This window comes from Zootoca vivipara, chromosome 4 (genome assembly GCF_963506605.1).
Source record: "Zootoca vivipara chromosome 4, rZooViv1.1, whole genome shotgun sequence".
Classification (NCBI taxonomy): Eukaryota; Metazoa; Chordata; class Lepidosauria; order Squamata; family Lacertidae; genus Zootoca; species Zootoca vivipara.
This window is the reverse complement of record NC_083279.1, coordinates 11,181,483-11,205,297: the sequence shown is the minus strand read 5'-3', so window position 1 is coordinate 11,205,297 and position 23,815 is coordinate 11,181,483. Positions and strand designations below refer to the sequence as shown.

The window sequence follows — 23,815 nt, the reverse complement described above, 5'->3', positions numbered from 1 at the left end:
ATACTTACGAACGACTCGAAAGCCAAATTTTTCGACTTATGAGTGGGGCAAATGGCCGCACGCTTACGGATTTCTCGACATCCGAACGGAAACCGCGGCGATTTTAGATAGGGTTTTTTCGACTTACGAATTTTTAGATGGGGTTGCTTCGACTTACGAATTTTTCCATTCCCAATGCATTCCTATGGGAAAGTACGTTTCCAATGGCGCTTTTCGACTTGCAAATTTGTCGACCTAGGAAGGTGCCTTCGGAACGGATTAAATTCGTAAGTCAAGGCACGACTGTATTCTTAAAAGGGTCTCTTCTCCAGTAGCTGGAAGTGGGGAGGCAGAAAAAGGTCCTCCTTTCCTTTCACTCTGCAGTTTCAATCCGAAATCTTAGGCGCACGTCTGCGCCCAGAGCTCAGAAACTGATCGCACTTATTGAAATTCTGACTCGCAAAATGCACCTAGAACAATGGGAGTTTCGAAAACTGTGCCCTTCTGAGGTTAGCAGGCTAGGCGGCTGGTTAGTTGGGCTGCGTGCTTGTTACTTTTTGTGGGACAGACAGAAAGCAGGAGCAAACAACACACTTAAATTGCTGGGTGTTAGTCCACCATTTAAATGATTAACCCTCCAAGCTCCATTGGGTTTACTTTGAGTAGAGATGAATCAGATTGCACCTTAAGCAGGTGTGAGAGATGGTCCCCTCCTGACTTATAATGCTTTAAGAGGATAAATGCCCCCCCCCCATGTAAAGGGATGTCAGAAACTGATTGGAGGGTGGGGGATGGAATCTCTCTGCAACAAAACATTTTTATTGCAACTTTAAGCATTTTCCAGTTTATCAAAGCAGTGGCAAATAAGTGAATTTGCCCATATCAAATGCTGACAGAAAACACACCCTGCAGCAATACCAGTGAAGTTCAACGCACTACAATCGTCAAATCATCAAAACCATTAAAATTGGGTTACAAGCTCTGAAAGGAACTATGTTTCAGAAAGAAAGAAATTCTAGAGAAAACGGGAAATATTTATATATGTATATATCTTGAATTGTTGACAATTACTGATCTCTTCTTGCTTCTTTTCCATGTTCTTAGAAAGAAATATTTATATACGCCTCTTATCTTTTTAAAAAATATGTCATTAACGCTGCCTGTCCATGTATACTACTATGAAGTTATTACTGGCTTCGCTACAGGGGTCCTCTAAGTACAAATGGGGAAAATATGCCCAGTTTCTCTCTCCCCTGTCAATATCCCCCAGAGGACTGAAACTGACAAGAACATAATCGCTTTCCCCGACTTCTGCAAACGGGCACCATGGTGCTGAGCAGAAGTGTGCTCAGATAACATGCATTTTTCTAAAGTTTCAGCATGCAAGAAACCAAGGCATGGCGTTTTGTATAACCTAAATTAATTTGCTATTTGAACAAGACTCTCAGACTCGCAATCAGCCAGAGAATGAGTCGGGGAAGAGGAAGGAAGTGTTTGGGTTTTACATTTTGCTGGGGGCGATTTATTTAGCCCAAGAAAACTGGAGTAACTTTTCACATCAGCGGGTCTTTCCAAAGACACATAGAATCATAGAATCATAGAATCATAGAATCATAGAGTTGGAAGAGACCACAAGGGCCATCCAGTCCAACCCCCTGCCAAGCAGGAAACACCATCAAAGCATTCCTGACAGATGGCTGTCAAGCCTCTGCTTAAAGACCTCCAAAGAAGGAGACTCCACCACACTCCTTGGCAGCAAATTCCACTGCCAAACAGCTCTTACTGTCAGGAAGTTCTTCCTAATGTTTAGGTGGAATTTTCTTTCTTGTAGTTTGAATCCGTTGCTCCGTGTCCGCTTCTCTGGAGCAGCAGAAAACAACCGTTCTCCCTCCTCTATATGACATCCTTTTATATATTTGAACATGGTTATCATATCACCCCTTAACCTTCTCTTCTCCAGGCTAAACATACCCAGCTCCCTAAGCCGTTCCTCATAAGGCATCGTTTCCAGGCCTTTGACCATTTTGGTTGCCCTCTTCTGGACACGTTCCAGCTTATCAGTATCCTTCTTGAACTGTGGTGCCCAGAACTGGACACAATACTCCAGGTGAGGTCTGACCAGAGCAGAATACAGTGGTACTATTACTTCCCTTGATCTAGATGCTATACTCCTATTGATGCAGCCCAGAATTGCATTGGCTTTTTTAGCTGCTGCATCACACTGCTGACTCATGTCAAGTTTGTGGTCAACCAAAACTCCTAGATCCTTTTCACATGTACTGCTCTCAAGCCAGGTGTCTCCCATCCTGTATTTGTGCCTTTCATTTTTTTTGCCCAAGTGTAGTACTTTACATTTCTCCTTGTTAAAATTCATCTTGTTTGCTTTGGCCCAGTTGTCTAATCTGTTAAGGTCATTCTGAAGTGTGATCCTGTCCTCTGGGGTGTTAGCCACCCCTCCCAATTTGGTGTCATCTGCAAACTTGCTCAGGATTCCCTCAAGCCCATCATCCAAGTCATTGATAAAGATGTTGAACAAGACTGGGCCCAAGACAGAACCCTGTGGCACCCCACTAGTCACTACTCTCCAGGATGAGGAGGAGCCATTGATGAGCACCCTTTGGGTTCGGTCAGTAAGCCAGCTACAAATCCACTGAATGGTAGCATTGTCTAGCCCACATTTTACCAGCTTCTTTACAAGAATACCATGGGGCACTTTGTCAAAGGCCTTGCTGAAATCAAGATAGGCTACATCCACAGCGTTCCCTTCATCTACCAGGCTTGTAATTCTGTCAAAAAATGAGATCAGATTAGTCTGACATGACTTATTTTTCAGGAACCCATGCTGACTTTTAGTGATCACAGAGTTTCTTTCTAGGTGCTCACAGACTGTTTGCTTAATGATCTGCTCTAGAATCTTTCCTGGTATTGATGTCAGGCTGACTGGGCGGTAATTGTTTGGGTCCTCTCTTTTCCCCTTTTTGAAAATAGGGACAACATTTGCCCTCCTCCAGTCTGCTGGAACTTCGCCTGTTCTCCAGGAATTTTCAAAGATTATTGCCAGTGGTTCTGAAATCACCTCTGCCAGTTCTTTTAATACTCTTGGATGTAGTTCATCTGGCCCTGGAGACTTGAATACATCTAAACTAGCCAAGTATTCTTGTACTACCTCCTTACTTATTCTGGGCTGTGTTTCCCCTGCTGAATCATCTGCTCCATATTCTTCAGGTCGGGCGTTTTTTTCTTTCTTGGAGAAGACTGAGGCAAAGAAGGCATTGAGTTCTGCCCTTTCTCTGTCCCCTGTTTGCATTTCACCATCTTCTCCTCTGAGTGACCCCACTGTTTCCTTGTTTTTCCTTTTGCTACGGACATACCCATAAAAGCCCCTTTTGTTGCTTTTAACCTCTCTGGCGAGCCTGAGTTCATTCTGTGCTTTAGCTTTTCTGACTTTGTCTCTACACGTGCTGGCTATATGTTTGAATTCCTCTCTGGAGATTTCCCCCCTTTTCCATTTTTTGTACATATCCCTTTTAAATCTTAACTCAGTCAAAAGTTCTTTAGATAGCCAGCCTGGCTTCTTTAGGCACCTTCCATGTTTCCGTCTCATTGGTATTGCCTGAAGTTGTGCTTTTAATATCTCCCTTTTAACAAACTCCCAACCATCATGAACTCCCTTCCCTTTTAGTATTACTGTCCATGGGATTTCACCCAGCGTTTCCCTAAGTTTTCTGAAGTCGGCTTTCTTAAAGTCTAGAATTTGGACCTTAGTATGCTTGGTTGCTCCTTTCCGCTGGATAATAAACTCCAGAAGAGCATGGTCACTCCCACCTAATGATCCTGCCACTTCTACCCCACTAACCAAGTCATCACTATTGGTTAGGACCAGATCTAACACACATTCATTTCTCCTTCACTAGCTATCATGATCTGTGGTAAAACTTTTACATCTGCACTGATGCAGGGATAGCTTTAACTAGGATTCATAAAACCAGCGTCTAACAGTTTGGTTTCTTTGTTTAAAAGCCAACAACAGTTGGCATCTTTGCAGATGTAATCCTGCACGAAAGATAACACTAACCACAGAAGAGAAATCAGTCGGCCAAGGGGAGAGATAATATTGTCTCCCAGCCATGTTTGGGAAATGTTGTTGGCATAACAGCAGCGCTGAGTCAAAATCCTCATTGGAGGAGAGGACAGCAAAATATTTCAAAATTCTGAAGGATGAAAGGAGAAATATCAAATTAGCTGTATTTGTTATAGCCTGTATCCTGCCCTTCCAAATAAAATTGGGGGGGAGGGGGATGCAGTTTCTGAACCACTAGTTTGCAATGCTATCCTTCCTTTCCCATACAGCAATGATGAACTTCAAGGATATGTGACAAGGGTGGTTCATCTCAAAACAGCAGATACAAGTTCAGAGTAGACCGTAGCTTAGGGTTGCCATACATCCGGAATAACACAGCAGTATCTAGGAGGAAATCGGCCAAATGTCAACAAAATCGGCCAAATGTCAACAAAGAAACAAAGAAGTCCAACAACTTTTCTGTCTGGATTTTCACCATTTTAAATACGGCAACCCTCCTGTAGCTTCACAGAAACCTTGCAAGTGAGGTAGGAAAAGCTAAGAGATTAGGAATCTTTCAAAGCCAGGTATAATTCAGTCTTGGGCTGAGTATGACATTCTTCAGGAAAGTAGGGTAGTCTGTACCCTGGAAGTTTAAACAACTGGCACATGATGTAAAACAACAACAACACCTGGACACTATTCTTTAAATTAGTGAAATAACATGAGGGGAATGGGTTTGAAGGAAACTACCTGATTGACAAAAAAAAGATGTTTTACTTGTATTCAAGCAAGATGTTTTACTTGTATTCAAGCAAGGTTCCACAGTACTCAGTCTTCCTTATGTTAAAGTAATCTTTCCATTCCCTTTTCATATTTTAGTTGCATTTAAGGAATGTTGGGCAGCATGGATTCCTACAGATCAAAGCACAGTATTACTCTGGAATCCTTTTTCTGGGAAGGTAACTGATTTTGCAGACAAAAAGAGAAATAGCAGATTAGAGGCAAACAGGAGAGTGAAATACCCCTGATATTTCACACGATAAACACGTGTCAAAAAGTTTAAAGGGTGGGGGGAGTCCACTGGTTAAAAGGGGAGGGGAGGGGGGGAGAGAAAAAGTGTACTAACAGCAGAGGAAATTTCTCCTTTGCTTTATTTTAGGCATTATTTCATTGGTAATCTCCTAAACAAAGTAAAGGTTAGTCGGTGAGATTTGCGGATTACACCAGTCTAGGAGACCTAGGGATCAAACATTATGCAGAAATATTGGATTAACTCATTGGAATAATAGAGATGGAAAGCCATTTAATAGTACCATGTTTTAGGTCACCTATCTGTGGGTAAACCTTAAGAAAAGAAATAGTCTTGACACTCTCCGCCTAGAGTGGCTGGGAAGACTCAGCCAGATGGGCGGAGTACAAATAAAAAATTATTATTATTATTATTATTACTCTCCAGTTGGGAACAACTGAGAAGAGACATTGCTAACCAAATAACCAATTTCTGGATGGAAGGTGGGGGGAAGCTTTGTGTATAGACAAGTAAACACTTTCCTTGAAAAGTCTTGCTCCTCAGGGAGAAGAGATTGCTTGAGGACACACAGACACACACACAGACAGACACACACACACACACACATATATATATATATATATACACATTATCAGACTTATTCTCTGTCATGTGGAGTTCTTAAAGTGGCATTTGACCAGGCTCTCTGTTTTAACATGTTACTATAATGGCTTTTTTGGAAATCTGTTCCACTGGTATGCACAAAATATTAGCATCCAGAGGTGAGGGTTATTGCTACAATATGCCCACCTGAACGTTTAGGTAAGCAAGATTGTGACCGTGTTCACACATAACACTAGGCCAAACTATGGCTTAGTGTGAATCTGCTGGCTCCCGGGGAAGTGATAAGAGCCACTTCAATCCTTCCACCTCAGGATGGCAAACAAACAATAGAAAACACATTTAAACCTGTTTCACATACATATGCTAACAGTGCAATGTCATTGCTTATCTAGTCTTCAACTATTCGCCAAAATGTTACAATTTCATTAAAGGAATATTTGTTGAAATATACACATAAAAGAGTGTACGTTTATGAAAGAATATATATAAATAACAATTTTTCTGAAGTAGAAGACACCAAGAATGAAAAATTGTGAGCTCATGGATATACAGAACGCATATTTCAGAAAAGAGAGAGAGAGAGAGAGAGAGAGAGAGAGAGAGAGAGAGAGAGAGAGAGAGAGAGAGAGAGAGAGAGAGAGAGAGAGAGAGACTGTCTGTCTGGTACAACAGAACTTCTCTCTTACAAAGCAATCAGCCTCGGGCATCGAAACACTGTTTTGCTTCATCATCAATCTGCTGTAGTTTTGTCATTAAGAGATTTAATATTCTTCAGTGACCTACCTGCAAGATTTTTTTTTGTTGCTGTTATCTTTTTATAAAAGTATTTTGCTGCCTTTTGATTTATATTCCAATCATTTCCTAAATCATTTTGGTTTTCTTCCCCAGTCAACAAACAATCAGAATAATTAATACCAATTGGCCTCTGGCTCAAAAAGCAAGCTTTAGTTGCTAATCTGAGCACAAAGACTTTCAGCCATATAAAGAGAACTATCTGTATTTCAAGAAAGCAGCTTAATCATCTCTCCATTTGCTTTTTAATGATTTTAAACTTTGTCCCTCTTGTATTCTCAACGGTGTCTTCAAACCTCACATTGTATTCGCTATCAAACTATCACAATATTGACTTCATTTTCCTCCACAATGCTTGTTTACCCAACAATTCACAGAACCAGTCCATGCATCGAGTGCTAGTCTGCTAATTTGCTTTCCTGAAGTAAAAATTTATCAAAGACAAAATATCTAAAATCAATGCAAGATGCAATGGCTCACTGCAAGTTAACCAAACATTTCAATCCTTCAACAAAACAAGCTTAATTCACATGCCCATCTGCATTCAAATCATGCTCGGTAATTAATATCCTGGTTCACACACAATGCTAAAACCACGGTTTAGTGTTACATGCACAAGAAGCAAGGAGCCTTAGCAAGGCCTCAGATGCGCATATTTTCCCTCCTCCTGCACCATCGGGAGAAGGACTTCACCAACATTGTTTCACTTTTCTACTAACCCTAGCCAATTGTATCTGAGCAACCAGAGAATATGGTTTCAAACCCAAGTTAGTTAATTGAAAGTTTTGTAAATTATGCTTTGAACGGGCTCATTTTGAAAACAGGCCCATTTGGGTTAAAGCACAATCCCTCTCTGTTGATAGCTCAGTTGGTTAGAGAGTGATGCTGATAATGCCAAGGTTGCAGGTTTGATCCCCGTAACGAACACCTGGATATTCCTGCATTGCAAGGGGTTGGGCTAGATGATCCTCAGGGTCCCTTTCCAATGCTATGATTCTATGGATGGACGTGGAAACAAAATATTCCTGGTCCGAAGGACACTACAAGCCAGGATTAGTGGAAAGTGATGCCAAACTGATATAGTCCTCCTTTAAGCCTGCAGAAGTACACAAGCCTGAATTTAAGAAAAAGCTGAAGTCTTCAATGTGTGCCTAAATCAAAATTGGGAAAAATCAGGAGAGGAAGGCAAGCCCTTTAAGCAGTATGATGAATTTTAACACAAGTTCTAACACAAGATGTGGCAAGTTGAAGTGAGAGAGAAAAAGGATTTGCGCCCACCAAAACTATTACAAAAGCACATTTCTAGCTCAACAGCTGAGGAGCACAATGGCTGCCTACCCATACACCTCCATTCTCCTTGGGTTGCAAGCCTTCACAGTGCCACTTCAAGCCATGACTGGTGAGGCAGATCTTCCTCCTCGCAAGGACAAACTATCGCTCTGTCACAAAACCCTCCGACATCTCCCAGATGAACACCCCAAACACCTGATAAATTAGTGTGTGCTAGAGTCCCCTTGGGACCCAGGTGGCGCTGTGGGTTAAACCACAGAGCCTAGGGCTTGCTGATCAGAAGGTTGGCGGTTCGAATCCCCATGATGGGGTGAGCTCCCGTTGCTCGGTCCCAGCTCCTGCCAACCTAGCAGTTCGAAAGCACGTCAAAAATGCAAGTAGATAAATAGGAACCGCTACAGCGGGAAGGTAAACGGCGTTTCCGTGTGCTGCTCTGGTTTGCCAGAAGTGGCTTTGTCATGCTGGCCACATGACCTGGAAGCTATACGCCGGCTCCCTCGGCCAATAATGCGAGAGGAGCGCGCAACCCCAGAGTCGGTCACGACTGGACCTAATGGTCAGGGGTCCCTTTACCTTTACCTTAGAGTCCCCTAACTGCGAATTCCCACTGCAACAAGTGGCCAGGGATGCAGCCCTTAATCAGGGGAGAGGGAAAGCAGGGCTTTGCAAGTCGAGTTTCCTTTCCTACAGCGCTGCTAAAGTTATCAACATGTCACCAGAATCCCACATCACACCGCTATTCTAATCCCAGATGAATGCTATTACGATCAACCATTAAGCAGCAGCTAAAGGGAAAAAGGGGGAAGACCCCCAATGCTGAAAATCCAATAAACATCAGGCACAAATTCAAGATAGGTTTTTATTGCTTCAAAACATGTTGCGGATACGGTTATTCAATAGCTATGTGTTCCCGGTTCATCTCCCATGCTCAGCATAAATTGAGACAACCAAGAGACCACTTTTTATGTTCAAAAACTGATACAGGAATAACTCAAAAGGACATCTGACATCAGAGAGTTTAAACTGGATTTAAATCCTATTGAGGGAGTATGAGTCATCTCAGAGGTTTAAATAAGATTATCTGCTACAAGAAGTAGCGCTACAAAAAAGCGTGAGGAAAATTAAGGTTTTGCTCCTAGTGGTAGATGCTTCAACTTTAAAAGGATCTGAGACTAAGCCTTTTGCTTCAGTCTCTGCCTCCCACCCAATCTCGCTCCAGGACAGAAAACAAACAACTGCAGTAATTCCTTTGGTGGTCCCAAACTTTGCTTCAGCATAACATATAGAATCTATCAAGATTCTGTGAATGGCAATATTATTTAGAAACTAATTGAGGATCACAGGCTTTCAAGAAACCAAGAGTTATTCTGTTGACACACTCCTTCGCCAGAACTTCACCCTCAACAACACTCAGCGATTGAGAAGGGAAAAAATAGGTTTCCTTATTGCTGAATTGTCAGGGGGAAATTCTACAGGTGAAACTCGAAAAATTAGAATATCATCGAAAAGTTCATTTATTTCAGTAATGCAACTTAAAAAGTGAAAGCAATATAGGAGATAGACTCATGACAGGCAAAGTGAGATATGTCAAGCCTTTATTTGTTGTAATTGTGAGTTGCAAGAACCATGAACACATGTGAAACATCAGAAGGTCAGGGAAGTGAGAAGAATTCAGAGAGGCTGTCATGTGCAAAGTGGCAGTATGATCACGCAAGACACTTTAGGATCCAACCCTATGTGAAAAATATGGCCATGGAAAACCGAAGAGTGACAGAAGAATAATTTTGAAAAAGAATGTCCAAAACTTTCAGAACACTCATTTATGGCGCAATGAAGAAAAGAGATTGTGTTCTTGCATTTTGCAGTTAACACAGACACAGAATATGCTCCAAGCCAGGGGTCAGCAACCTTTTTCAGCCGTGGGCCGGCCCACCATCCCTCAGACCATGTGGGGGGCCAGACTATATTCGGGGGGGGGGATGAACGAATTCCTATACCCCACAAATAACCCAGAGATGCATTTTAAATAAAAGCACACATTCTACTCATGTAAAAACACGCTGATTCCCGGACCGCCCGCGGGCTGGATTTAGAAGGCAATTGGGCTGCATCCGGCCCCCGGGTCTTAGGTTGCCTACCCCTGCAGTCTAAGCTGAGTAAAAACAGCAGTCAAGTTGAGCAGAGGCAAATCATAATGTTATCCGGCATTTTTCAGTTTTCTAGCCGCAAATATTGGATGGGATTCGATGTCTTACTCTCGCTCCAGTTTTACTGTTGATAAAACATCTGCAACCCTCCCAACTTCACTCCCCTCATCTATTCCATATGTGCTTGGGTTCTAAGGCAGAGAAGTGCCTGAGGAAGAAAGGGGGGGAGAGGAATCAATCCCAGAATCTCCTGAGCACACAAACTCTCCACAACTGTTACATAATCTGCCAGGTGGTTGCAATCTGGCAGAAGCCTAATTAATTCATCCAGATGCTGCTGTGCAGATTACTCAGGATCATCTGGGAGACAGTATTCTGTGCATTGCAAAAACTACCACCGACTATATTAATGAAATAACTTTTAATTGTAAGAGTCTTTGGTGCATTCCAGCTCACAGCTGCCCAAGTTTGAGAATCCAAGACAATGTTTTTTTTTCTAATGCAGCCCTCTACTCTTCTCAGGTTCTGACGAGCAGAGAAACGCAGAGCCAGGCGTACTTTTCAACGGTTTTGCATATTGCTGGTGACTTGGCGATGACACATTCTACAAATAAGCGCCAAATCAAATCCAAGGAAAACCTCACACCCTGATTCAGAATTTGAATTATTTCCAGTTGCAAAACGCTGGAAGATAACTTAGAAATGCATACCTAGCTTCCATGGCCACAGCCCTTCAACATAGGAACTCACTGAACTGTGGGGCAAAGTGTTGTCTTGAGTCTGAAAAGTCAAATTCCATGGCAGAACCCTGGTTTCTTGGATCAATTGTAAGGGCCATGAACAAGATACATATGTGAGATTACCAAAATGATTTCAGTACCATAGTAGGAAGCCCTGTTTTCCTTATCTGAACATCAGATATGGCTGAATACAAACTACAGAAGCACATGCTGGGTTCCAAACTCACAGTGTGTTTTTTATCCTTTTCTCCACGGAATAGATGTGGCCCAACCACGGCTGCAAAGAAGGTCACCTTTAAAACTCCAAAACATACGTGGCAGCATGGGGGACAGACACACGCTATCCACAAGTCACAAGCCTTTGTATACGTTCCTAAAGCAATGACACCTACAAACCGCTGAAGCTTTGCCACAAATGGCATGCCATGGGCAATACCATTGCCCCTTCCTCAGCCTGAAGCCTGAAAGAAGCGCCCTCTGATTTCAATCTGCCTACAATCACATCACAACACTTGTCACAGCATATTCTTTGCTTTTCAGTAGAATTTATGGAAGGGCTAGATGCAAGCACCTGTGTCTGCTGAAGCATCTTCTTTCTTGTCACCCCTGCTGTCTGAAATCGGATTAGTAGGCTTATTCCAAGTTGTCTTACTGAAGTAAAGGGATGCGGCCTAAACCACTGAGCCTCTTGGGCTTGCCGATCAGAAGGTTGGAGGTTCGAATCCCTGTGACGGGCTGAGCTCCCGTTGCTCTGTCCCGGCTCCTGCCAACCTAGCAGTTCGAGAACACACCAGTGCAAGTAGATAAATAGGGACTGCTGCGGCGGGAAGGTAAACGGCGTTTCCGTGTGCTCTGACTTCTGTTACAGTGTCCCATTGTGCCAGAAGGGTTTAGTCATGCTGGCCACATGACCACATGACCACATGTCTGTGGACAAATGCCAGCTCCTTCGGCCTGAAGCAAGATGAGCACCGCAACCCCATAGTCGCCTTTGACTGGACTTAACTGTCCAGGGGTCCTTTACCTTTACCTTAATGAAGTATCTAGAAAAGGGGAGCATTATGGCCAAAAGCAATACACATCATCAACATTATTATTATTTATTAAAGTTGTCATACGCCCGCAGGTCTCGGGGCAGTTCACAGGATAAAATCACAATATAAAACCACAAAATACACAATCAAAATATAACAAATCAAAACATAAACAACCCAATAACCCCCTGCCCCAACACATTTTTAAAGTGCATTGGCTGGCAACCATGCAATTTTCCTCTGCTAGAATGGACAGTGTGGGCATGACAGAAGACAGCTTTCTTATGTCACCACAAGGAAACAGCTACACCTTGAACATAGAAAAATGAGCTTATGTGTCGCTTCTATTGCACAGGCTTCTTCTAAAGCCCTTTAAACCGTATCTATTTTAACATCTAGCCTGTTCACAAATTGAGGAAGACGCATGGTGCAGTCTATGTGCCACATGGCTCTGCATGCAGAGAACTGTGCCTCTAAGCACACCCATTTCTGTCGAAAGCTCCCTGCGAGGAACAAAGCCTGCGCAGAATAGCATTCCCATGCCTTCTCCCTGTTCTGATAGCTTTAAACATGTGTGGAAATGCTGGTGTGCTGTAGCAAAAGCATTAATGCACGCTAAGCCTACTTCCTGAATGTTTGACAAGGTTTCTTGTTTGCTTAACAGAAGAACAAGGGTATTTGAGGCTTGCCCCTTCCGGGGAATTTCAGGGCAAAACAACACATTACACAGAACTCAGGGCTAATGCTAAAGGACCAGCAACCTCACGTCAATTTTTTCTCCCTCTGCTAAGGCCCTAACCTGACATGGGATTGCTATTCTCAGCGGCAACCCTGTGCTGTATACACACCATGCAGTTCCACCCTTAATAAGCAGTATTTTTTTGGCTCTTTGGAGTAAAGATGAATTTGGCTATGCTAATAGATAGTAAATGCACACAAAAAGCCTTAGAGTAATATTTGCTGATCAGAGCCTACTCCTACAGCAATCAGCTTTATAAAGGTTGCTAACAGAATCTCAAGAGTTATAATCAAATAGGTGCATGTGTAAGTAAGGCTATTTAAACTTGTAACAAAAGCTATTATGATACTAATAGCCATAAAAGAGCAACTCCCATAAAAATCATTCAATATCACACCCTGATAAGGCTTAAAGTACACAGAACCATTGTTGTATGAAAAAAAAATTTAAGGTGTTCTTTTCCCTTTAAACATGTGGCAGCCAAACAGGTTTAATTACCACACCTCTTATTTCAGCCTACTAACTGCTCCATGCAAACATCCAAAAATAATATTTAGAGTGTTATACAGTTGTTCAGGATCGTTATGATTGCTGCAACCCTATTGTGTTGTCTATCTTCACAAGCAATCACTGTTTTATCGGGCTGTTCCTTTTTGTTTAAATGCACAGAGAAGAAAATGCATCAGGTTTCTATTATTTTAGGGCAAGTAAATTAAATATGCAATTGATATGCTTCCTAAAAGTAAGCAATGCAGGTTAACACGGGAAAACAAAATCCAAGCTGAGAGTACTTAAAACTAATCGAAAAAGAGCGCAGCGAGCGCTCTCATGCAAGTTCACTCATTCTTCTTTACAACCATCTCGTTTACGAGAAAATGTGCACATGTGCATGTTTTACGATACTAAAATTCATCTAGGTTTTTTCCTTTTAAAAAAATTAAAAAGCAAACTTGATAAACCATCCTGAACAGACATAACACAGCGATCTTCTGGCATTGTGCCGGAGTACTTATACCGACGACGAGTGACAACAGCAATGAAATATTTTAACATGAAGCTCTGCCTTGTAAATGGCCTGTACGATCTGTCAAAAATACTGCCTGCCATAAAAATCAAAGCCTTCAGACCGGTATTTCTTGTTTAAACACGCTACAAGATGAGCAGAATCACTTGTGTGAACAAGCACAGATTTATGAACGCTACCAAAAGCAGCCTCGCCATTCAGCTGATAGAATTGTAATTTAATACAACCCCACTATCACCGTACTAATTTTCAACATGCTGAAATGCCGCAGTCGTTCAGTGCACAGGCGACGGTGCTGAGAGAACCACCCTCGGAGGTTTTCCCTCTTTTTACATACCATCACTTTTGAGACATTGCTGGCACTATTCGTCGGGAAGTTCTCCGACACTGATTTCACTGCGCTGAGGCTTGCCAGGAATATTCCCCGATGAATTAGACAAATAAATACATCCAGCAGCCGCGTTTTGTCAAATTAGTTCAACCACCATTTTAGCAGCAATTAATTCAATATGTCAAAGCTCAGTGCATACTCTTGTCTCTCCTGTGAGTGTTGGGTAAACCTATGAAGTTGCCTTATCCCCGGGGCGGGTATTTGTTGCTGGACTCCATATCCCATCTGCCCCAGCCACATGGCCAATGGTCAGGAACAATGGGAGTTGTAGTCCAACATTTGGAGGGTCCCAGGTTACCCATCGCTACCTTAGACCAATTATCTAACAGTTCTGTGACCAGAGAACATTCTGTTCAAAGCCATGTGGGTCAAACCTCAGACATCCTACCTGAGCTATGCACACTTGCATGTTTATTCACTACTTATCCCAAGTCCTCTTACAGCCAGGATGGTAACTAGATACAACTTTCCTGCATGTCCACACACACATTCACAGCTACAACTGCACAGAGATTTCTGCGCTTCTCTTTTCTGGCTTCAGAGATAGCAATGCACAGTACGCTAAGTAGGCTATTAGATGTCAGCGGAACCATGCCCTGGCCAGGATCTGGTCTATAAACTATATAGGAAAAATAGCACAAATCCAGACTCTGTAGACAGGACAACCCCAGAGCCACAGTTTCTATTCTCAAGCCAATCCAAAGAGAAATACAAATATGTGTTAAACAGCCTGATTTTATGCATTTTTTCTTGAAAAGAAGTCCTACCATGTTCAATGGGATTTACTCCCAAAGCGCTCAGGAGTCATCCCCCCCCCTTTTCTACCTCCTCTGGGTAATAACCAGAAAACGCAGTACGGCCTAGCACAACCGTCTCAGTGGGCGGGAAGCTCAGGCAACGAATATGCCGAAAGAACACTTTACTCGCTCATGATAAATGTCACAAAACCATATTCTCACTACCTCAACGTATAACCTGAAGAATTACTACTTCCAGTCGCCATAAATAGTCAAGAGAAACCTTTGCCTTTTTCTCCCCAAGGAATTAATTGCAAAGCTAGAGCAGGAAAAAATAGACCATGCTGCCCTCTTGTGCTAGGCAAATAGAAAGCTAAAGAAATCAGAGACATTATTTACTCAACTGTGCAGATGACAGGAAGGTCACACAAAACATCTGTCCCAATGACCATACCTGCACCAACGTGGCAAATTCCTGAACGGGACCAACTAGCAACAGCATGGGAATGTTACCAATGGTCTGCAGAGATGTCAATAACATGCGTTGATAGTTTGAAATGCAACCATGGCTTGCTACCCTATAGTGTATGGAAGGGATGCGGGTGGCGCTGTGGTCTAAACCTCTGAGCCTCTTGGGCTTGCCGATCAGGTAGGTGGTTTGAATCCCCGCGACAGGGTGAGCTCCCGTTGCTCTGTCCCAGCTTATTCCAACCTAGTAGTTTGAAAGCATGCCAGTGCAAGTATATAAATAGGTACAGCTGCGGCAGGAAAGTAAGCGCCGTTTCTGTGCGCTCTGGTTTTCGTTACGGTGTCCCGTTGCACCAGAAGCAGCTTAGTCATGCTGGCCATATGATCCGGAAAGCTGTCTGCGGACAAACGCCGGCTCCCTCGGCCTGAAAGCGAGATGAGCGCAGCAACCCCATAGTCGCCTTTGATTGGACTTAACCATCCAGGAGTCCTTTACCTTTACCTATAGTGCATAGATAGTGAACCCCAAGACCACACCCCAAGAAATAATGTATGGTGGCAAATATATATATATAAGCACAAGTCGCACCTTCAGAAAAACAATTTCAGTGTGCTCTGCAAAAAATATAATGTCCAGGTAACAATATACTCAGGATATTGTTTTTCAAGTTAGGTTGAACCAAGCACTATCATTCCACAGCTTGTGACAAGAACTAGCATGCTAGTCATGTCTACAAATATTCAGATTCCTGTAAAAGCAACTAGATAATTGTTAGCACAACAGGTGCAACAGAAACTTACCGGGTTTTTTCTAGATGTGAGATCAACACCACCAGTGAATTAACAGTGCACAATTTTTCAGGAATCACAAACTAGGCACCAAAATATTCTGCCTGAACACTTATTAACAACTAAAAAGCCATACGAATAGAAAGCTATGGTTTTTTTAATCATTTAATGATGGATTGCAACTTACCAATAGGGTTCACGTCAAAAAATAGCACTGGAGCTCTCAAAATGGACTGAAACATTTTGTTGTGCAAGGTCTGAGCAGCATTAACCAAAACTTGGAACATAAGGAGACTCCTCAATATGGTGAAGAGTATTGCAGCCACAGTTAAACCTGTAAATAAATGAAGCATCATGAATTGTAGTCTACTCAGGATCCTAGAGGAGGTGTATCATTCCCCCTTACCAAAAAAGTAATAAAAAGAGGGGTGCGTTTGTGCACCTTCATCACATTTGACTTGGCCTTCAATTCGCATTCAAATCCACATGAATACTAAATAAGAGAATTTTACTACAGTCGTACCTTGGATAGCGAACTCGGACATTTTGGCTCCCAAATGCCACAAATCTGGAAGTGAGTGTTCCGGTGTGTAAACATTCTTTGGAATCCGAACGTCTGATGGGGTTTCCAAAGAAGCTTCCTGCAGCCAATCAGAAGCCACGCTTGGGTTTCCAAACTTTTTGGAAGTGGAACAGACTACCAGAACGGATTCCGTTCGACTTGCAAGGTACAACTGTACTGTGATTTGCTTTAAAATTTGTGCTGATTATCACAGATAAGGCTGGCAGAAGAAAGGGAGAATTTGAATCCAAGAAGGGAGGCTGGGGTATGGAAACGCAAGGCCTTGAGGTCCACTCCTCATCTCTTAACCATGGTTTCAGAGCTCAGATGCCTCCTGTCTGCTACAGCCGGCTTTGAGTACAACCTATTTTTCCACGTTTGCTCTCCTAATCCATTGCACCAGCTCTTGAGCTGCATGCTAAAGCTTGATATTCTGTGCAGGCCACTTTCTGCTTTTCGCCTCGCAGTTTGTTAATTTGCTATAGCACTTGAGATCAAAATACATCCATGTTGCTGCTGTTGTTGCTTTTAAAGGCTGATCTTTTTATAATAAAAAACAAAATTGAAACTGAGCGCAGTAAAATGAGGATCAATCTCTAATCCTTCTGCCCGTCCTTATTAGAGCTGAAGATTTAGCTAGGACAATCCATTTGGGGAGACAATAGCCACATGCTTATGGTGAATGACTTTTTGAATACTCCGTTTCTGATTTCCCTTCCAAAATCCAGAAAACAAATTAAACCTCTCCTTTCTACTAATGTTTTTTTTTAAAAAAAACTTAGAGTCAATTATTTTAATCAGAAAACAATGTACCATCTTGCTAATCTGTAATGACAAAACTAAAATACTGTGGGGGGGACGGACGTTTGGGGCCTGTTGCTACTTAAGACATCATGCTGCAAAACATAACAATAATGGTTTTAAATGGTGTGTTTTTTTACCTCCGTACATTCCTAAATACCAGCCAAGGTCAAGAGTTTTCGTCACATTGTTTTCAGTGCTCCCCTCCATAGTAACATTCAGCTTTACTTGTTCATTAGCCCTATATAATCATCAAAAGGAGTGGAAAGAAAATAATTTAAATGTGCTTAAGTACATAACAGAAGGATTGAATCTAGCTTCTGGAAAGCCTACTGAAGACCTGAAGGAAACAGATTAGATAGACACATAGATAGACACTAGATAGATAGATAGATAGATAGATAGATAGATAGATAGATAGATATAGATTATCTTTATTGTCATTGTCCCATACAAAACAACGAAATTGAAAAAACTCTACATCAGACATTCAAAACCAACAAGCCTGCTATCCCATCCTGATTAGCTCCCCCCCAGACTCTGATACCCCATAATTAAATACAACATACCCCCATAAATACTACTTTACACTGCATTTAAAACCATAATCGCATTTGGATAGAAACTGTTCCTCAGACAGCTAGTCCTAGTCTTCATAACCCTGTACCTTCTTCCAGAAGGCAGAAGCTGAAAGAGATCATTTCCGGGGTGCACAATATCCTGCGCTCTCTGCAAATTTCTTATGCCACCTGGAAGCATAGATTTGATCCAAGGTGGGAAGAGTGCACCCAATTATTCCCTCCGCAGTCTTTACAACCCTGGACGGCATTGTATTTTCCCTGGCTGTGCAGCTCCCGAACCACACGCACAGACCTAACTTGATACACTCTAACAGTACAATGGTAAAATGCTGTCAACAGATCCTTTGAGAGAAAGTATAACCTCTGCTGTGCTCTCTTCATCGCATCTTTGCTGTTTTCTCCCCAGGTTAGGTTAAACCTTAATCCCTAGCATCAGGTATTCAGAAATACACTAAATCCACACATCTTTAGGTTGTTTTAAAGGAAGTCTTCAAAAGCTTCTCTTTTCATATGTAAATAAAACCTTAAGATCTGCAGAATTGTGCGGTAAGTACTTGATTCTATAGTTCTATGAAATTTTACACATTTTCATTATAGGTATTGCTGTAAACAGCTTCAATACTTTTAATGATACAGTAGTATACGCTAATTTATAAATAAATAAATAAATAAGTTTGTTAAGCATATCTAACAAGGATCTTTGCCATGCAATAGTACGTGCAGTCAAGGATTGGAAGGGAAGAGGCATACAAAGGCATAAAACCACTTTTCTCCAACAAGCCATTCATTCATCGAGCCCAATAACAGATGCTCCAACTTTCAATGCTTCTCCAAAGTCTCAAGCAGAGGTCTTTTACCCAAGATCCTTATCAATGCAAAAATGAACCTAGGACTCTGGTCTCAAAGCAGCGCAACCTGTAGCACTGAGCCATAGACTCATAGGCTCTTGCAGTGACCCCTAACCACTGACCCTGTTAGCTAGGGATCATGGGAGTTGTAGTTCCAAAACATCTGGAGAGACAAGGTTTCCTATGCCTGCCTAGATGAAACTTGGAAATGGCAGCCTGTCCTTGTCCTTGGGGAGGATTTGAGCAAAATGACACGTTCCAGCAAAGCGAGACTGAGCAGAACACACAGTATATTACAACTGTAAAAAGTAAAGGTAAAGGGACCCCTGACCATCAGGTCCAGTCGTGACCGACTCTGGGGTTGCAGCGCTCTTCTCGCTTTATTGGGCAAGGGAGCCAGCGTACAGCTTCCAGGTCATGTGGCCAGCATGACTAAGCCGCTTCTGGCAAACCAGAGCAGCACACGGAAATGCCGTTTACCTTCCCGCTGTAGCGGTACCTATTTATCTACTTGCACTTTGATGTGCTTTCAAACTGCTAGGTTGGCAGGAGCTGGGACCGAGCAACGGGAGCTCACCCCATTGCCAGGATTCGAACCGCCGACCTTCTGATCGGCAAGCCCTAGGCTCTGTGGTTTAACCCACAGCGCCACAACTGTAGGTAACCTTCAAACTGTGGGACTGTATTATGCTGTCAGTCAAGGGACTGACCCTACCTAGAACTGTCTGGTGTTTTTGTGTTCCATTGGCACATTCTGCTGGTGTGTTGAATGAGCACTCTGCACATGCCCCAACAGCCCAATAGTCCCCCCCCCAAAAAAAAATTTATAAAGGGCATAGGATGTCAATCAGATCAACCAAAGGCCTGGTTAAAAAGGAACATTTTTGCCTGGCACCTAAAGGTGTGTAATGAAGGCATCAGGTAAACTTCCCTGGGGAGAGCATTCCACAGACGGGGAGCCACTACAGAGAAGGCCTGTTCTCGTGTTGCCACCCTTGGGACCTCTCGAGGAGAAGGCACACGAAGGAGGGCCTCAGAAGATGATCTCAGGGTCCAGGTAGGTTCATATGGAAAGAGGTGGTCCTTGAGGTATTGTGGTCCTGCGCCATTTAAGGCTTTATAGGTCAAAACCAGCACTATGAATTGGGCCCAGAAACTAATTGGTAGCCAGTGCAGTTGGACCAGGATCGGTCTACATACAGGGCAACCAAAGCAGTTTTTGTGCCAAAACCAGGCCTAAACCCCAATTGAAATGGATCCATAAAATCAGGTAGATCTACCGATTGCTGTATTCCCACCAGGATAGCTGGTGGTAGTCTTTGAAATATGGCATTCAAGGGAATCCAACGCCCCTTCATTTTGATGGAAAGGCACCAGGGTCAGCCCCCTACCCCCTCAAGCCTGAAACTGGTGGGACAATTCCCCACCCCACCCCCATATTGGAACCTGGAGTGGGAGAGAATTGAAGGGGGGAGATAACTGCGAGAGGGAGGAAGGCAGGTGTGCTCCCCCAACTCCCACCCTGGCCAGTGCAACCATGGAAATGGAGCGACTCTCCAACCTTCCCTACTTAGGATTGAGCTCTAAAAGATTTTAGAATAGCAACTCACCAATAAGAAAGCCACCAGTCCTGCAGCACATAGGCAACCTTGAACAAACAGAATGAAACAAACAGAATTAGCCCCAAAATGGAAAATGAGCGGGGTCCCAACTAAAGAAGATTGGCAACTTCATTGGATAGAATTTGCACAACTTGCAGACTTAACATATAGAATCAGAGAACCAGAAGAACACACGTTTAAAGAAGACTGGAAAACCTTTATTGAATACATGGGAAATAACTGTGTACAGCTGAAAACGCTGGCAGCATTAAGGTAAATTCAACAGTGGAAATAAGTTTTGATGGATGTAATAATGGAAAACTGATTGGTATAGTTTTTGCAAAATATGCAGGGATATAAGGTATGCAAAATGAACCATGGAAAGAGAAGAAGGGAAGCCATTGATATTTTAAGGATGTAAAATGTTTATCTGAAATTGTAAAACAGAAAATTTAATAAAAATTATATTTAAAAAATAAACAGAATTAAACAATGTGTTTTCTGCTTTATTTGGGGGTGTGTTTTTAAAAAAGTCTTTCCAGTTTTAATAGCAATGATATTTCAACTGCTGCAAGCCATATTTTGGGGGGGGGTCTTTTTAGTACCAAGTATGTATTATCCTAGAAAATGTGCCCCCCCAAAAAAGTACAAGAAAACTAGATCTCCTCAAGTATTATTCAGGGAATTGGGTAATTGTAGAACAGAGTTCTATTAGTGGCCTGGCTGCAAGAGAGCTTCTCAGACTGTAAATGTACAGCTGGACATCTGGATCACAGCCACTTATCAAGGATGACTGTCTCATTCCTGGACCACCAAACATTTGAACGTTGGCCAGAATGTGTGTGTGTGTGTGTGTGTGCACGCAGGTAGGTCCAAATCGTACAGCAGATTCTGAAAATTCAACAAGCTAACATACTCATAACCCACAGTGTGGTGAATAAGCACGATTCCTCTCTACCAGCATATTATAGGAGAAGCTACATCTTAGAGCTTTGTCTAAAATGGCCCATAGATTGTTACATGATCTTGCTGCACAAACCTTAGTTAGCAACAAGTGCGCCACCTTGCCCCTGCGACTGAGGGGGCCGGCACCACGCGACGGGCACGAGTGACATCGGCACACCTCTTGATGTGCGGACGTCATGTGCGCATGTCATGCAATGTGCTGACCTATCACACACGTGCCACGGGGCATGCACTTGTGATGTTTGTATGCCATGTGGGCTATGCGCTTAAGGTGAGCATGCTGGCTGCTGCGGATTGGGGGACAGCCCCCTTCTTGAAAATTTGGGGGGCCCTTGGGGCCCCCAGACAGCACCTATGCTTAGCAATGTGCACTCTAAGAAGGAAAAGGACGGCCTATTGATATTCTTGCCGCCATAGCCAAAAATATTTGGAAGTCAAACATGTTGCTTGCAGTAGGATGTAAGGAAGTTTGCATGGTATAACCCTGCTCAGTACAGACTGGTAGTATTGTGTAGGATACACACACACACACACAAATCTGAGGTGGGGTGAGTAAGAGCGCTACTACTGAATGAACTGCTTCTGACATGACGCAAGTGAATAAGTCTATAAACTTCGGTTGAATTAAATCCCATTGAAGTTAATGGAACTAAATAGGCCTCTAGCTGGTTTCCAATCCCGTTTAATTCAAAGGGGAAACCTCTGATATGTTTGAAAAGAGTTCAGCTATTTCTTGCCAACAATATAAATATTTTTCACACACAGTAGGAAGTCACATATGCCGAAATGCTATAAGCACACATCATCCATAATGCTTTCACCGATGCCAAATACCGTACCTGTGCCAAAATGTTGAGGAGCAAAAGAATAAAAATTACAAAATAATTTGTCCCAGCAGCAAAATACTTCTTATAAATGCTAAAGCTGATTTTCCCTTCCGAGCGGCTTTCCTCTGGCAAGGCTGTTAGAGCAGGTTCCATCTGCAGGGCAGAGAATGCGTAAGGAAATATTGTTATAATGGCTATTCGAAGAGAAGCCTAAGAAAATGCCAGAGCTACAACTGCGCTTGTTAAAGAACTGGGCATAAGTCTAAGAGCAATGATGCAATCTAAAAAAAAAAAAAACCCAAAGAGGCAGAAGTCATTAAATTCCTAACTGCTATAATATTATGCAGTAAAACTGAATATTGGATGTGAGGGCGATCTGGCTACGACATGGGTCACCCCATTGATCGCCAGGGTTGAATATTTAAAGCCTTATTTTTGATTAAAATCAGAAATAAACAAATTAGACCACTTCTTTCAAGGGAGTGAGGCACAAAGCATCCAGGTAAATTTAGAAAACCAGTTTCTGACGTGGCAATATTGTGTTTGTCAAGAGATTGAAAAAAAAATAGCTGATTAATACTTTTAACCATTTGACACATCTGCATATTAAAAAATACACTTCAATAAGGACAGCTTAATAACAAGAAGGACTGTATAAGTGGAACATGCATTACAGCAGCCATGAAAATGTTCTGCTTCATGTTCCAATTAAATTTCTGTCCTGGTCTTCCTCCCAGAGGAGTCCAGGGCAGCTATTACAGATTTGGCATTAAAGATTTTGATCTGAAATATGCACAAACTCCATGGCATTCACAATCCATAGCATGACACATATTGACCACGTTCACACAGTGAAATACTCTATGCACAAGCATTCCGTCATTTCAGTCCTGCCTTATTGTGAGCAGGTAAACAAGCCAGGTGGCGCTGTGGGTTAAACCACAGAGTCTAGAGCTTGCTGATCAGAAGGTCGGCGGTTCGAATCCCTGCGACGGGGTGAGCTCCCGTTGCTCGGTCCCAGCTCCTGCCCACCTAGCGGTTCGAAAGCACATCAAAGTGCAAGTAGATAAATAGGGACCGCTCCAGCGGGAAGGTAAACGGCATTTCCGTGTGCTGCTCTGGTTCGCCAGAAGCAGCTTTGTCATGCTGGCCACATGACCCAGAAGCTGTCTGCGGACAAACGCTGGCTCCCTCGGCCTCTAGAGCGAGATGAGCGCCGCAACCCCAGAGTCGGACACGACTGGACCTGATGGTCAGGGGCCCCTTTACCTTTTTAAACAAGCCAGGAACCCATAGTCAGCCACAGAAACTTGAGTTTTCAAACAAGCAAGAGTTGATAATGGAACTTGTAAAGCCACGGCTTCATACCCTAGCATATTTAGAAGTTATTATCCATGTTTTCTCAGCTGCACGTAATGGGAACCAACATTTAATTGTGGCATCTTGGCTGGTTTCACAGCTCGCATGATACAGGAATGGAGAGAAGTTAGGTTCACGTTTCAATGCAAAATGAACCTGCGCTTCCCAAACCAATATGTGAACTGAAATGTACTGCTGTTCTTCGACCCAAAAATGCTTGCAAAAATGGGGGGCGGAGCATTCCACAGAGGAGGAACCAACATAGAAAAGGCCCGTTCTCATGTTGCCACCCTCCAAACTCTCAGAGGGACATAGAGAAGGGCCTCAGATAACAAGCTCAAGGTCCAGGTTGTATAGGGAGAGGCAGTCCTTAAGGTATCGAAATGAACAAGATAAGGAGAAATGTGCGTGAAAATGAATACCATTTTTATTCTAGGTTTATTT

The 23,815-nt window shown here is 42.7% G+C and overlaps 1 protein-coding gene across 2 annotated transcripts in view; it reads right to left on the bottom strand.

Moving 5' to 3' along the window:
- Positions 1-23,815, bottom strand: part of ABCC4 (ATP binding cassette subfamily C member 4) — a 146,492-nt gene that overhangs the window by 76,024 nt on the left and 46,653 nt on the right. For both annotated transcript variants that reach the window (XM_035114283.2, XM_035114284.2), the window contains 4 exons: positions 22,025-22,165; positions 20,229-20,266; positions 17,330-17,430; positions 16,014-16,160 (listed from right to left, as the gene is read on the bottom strand). In XM_035114283.2, coding sequence (XP_034970174.1) covers positions 16,014-16,160; positions 17,330-17,430; positions 20,229-20,266; positions 22,025-22,165 — 427 coding nt within the window. The remainder of the gene's footprint in view (positions 1-16,013; positions 16,161-17,329; positions 17,431-20,228; positions 20,267-22,024; positions 22,166-23,815) is intronic.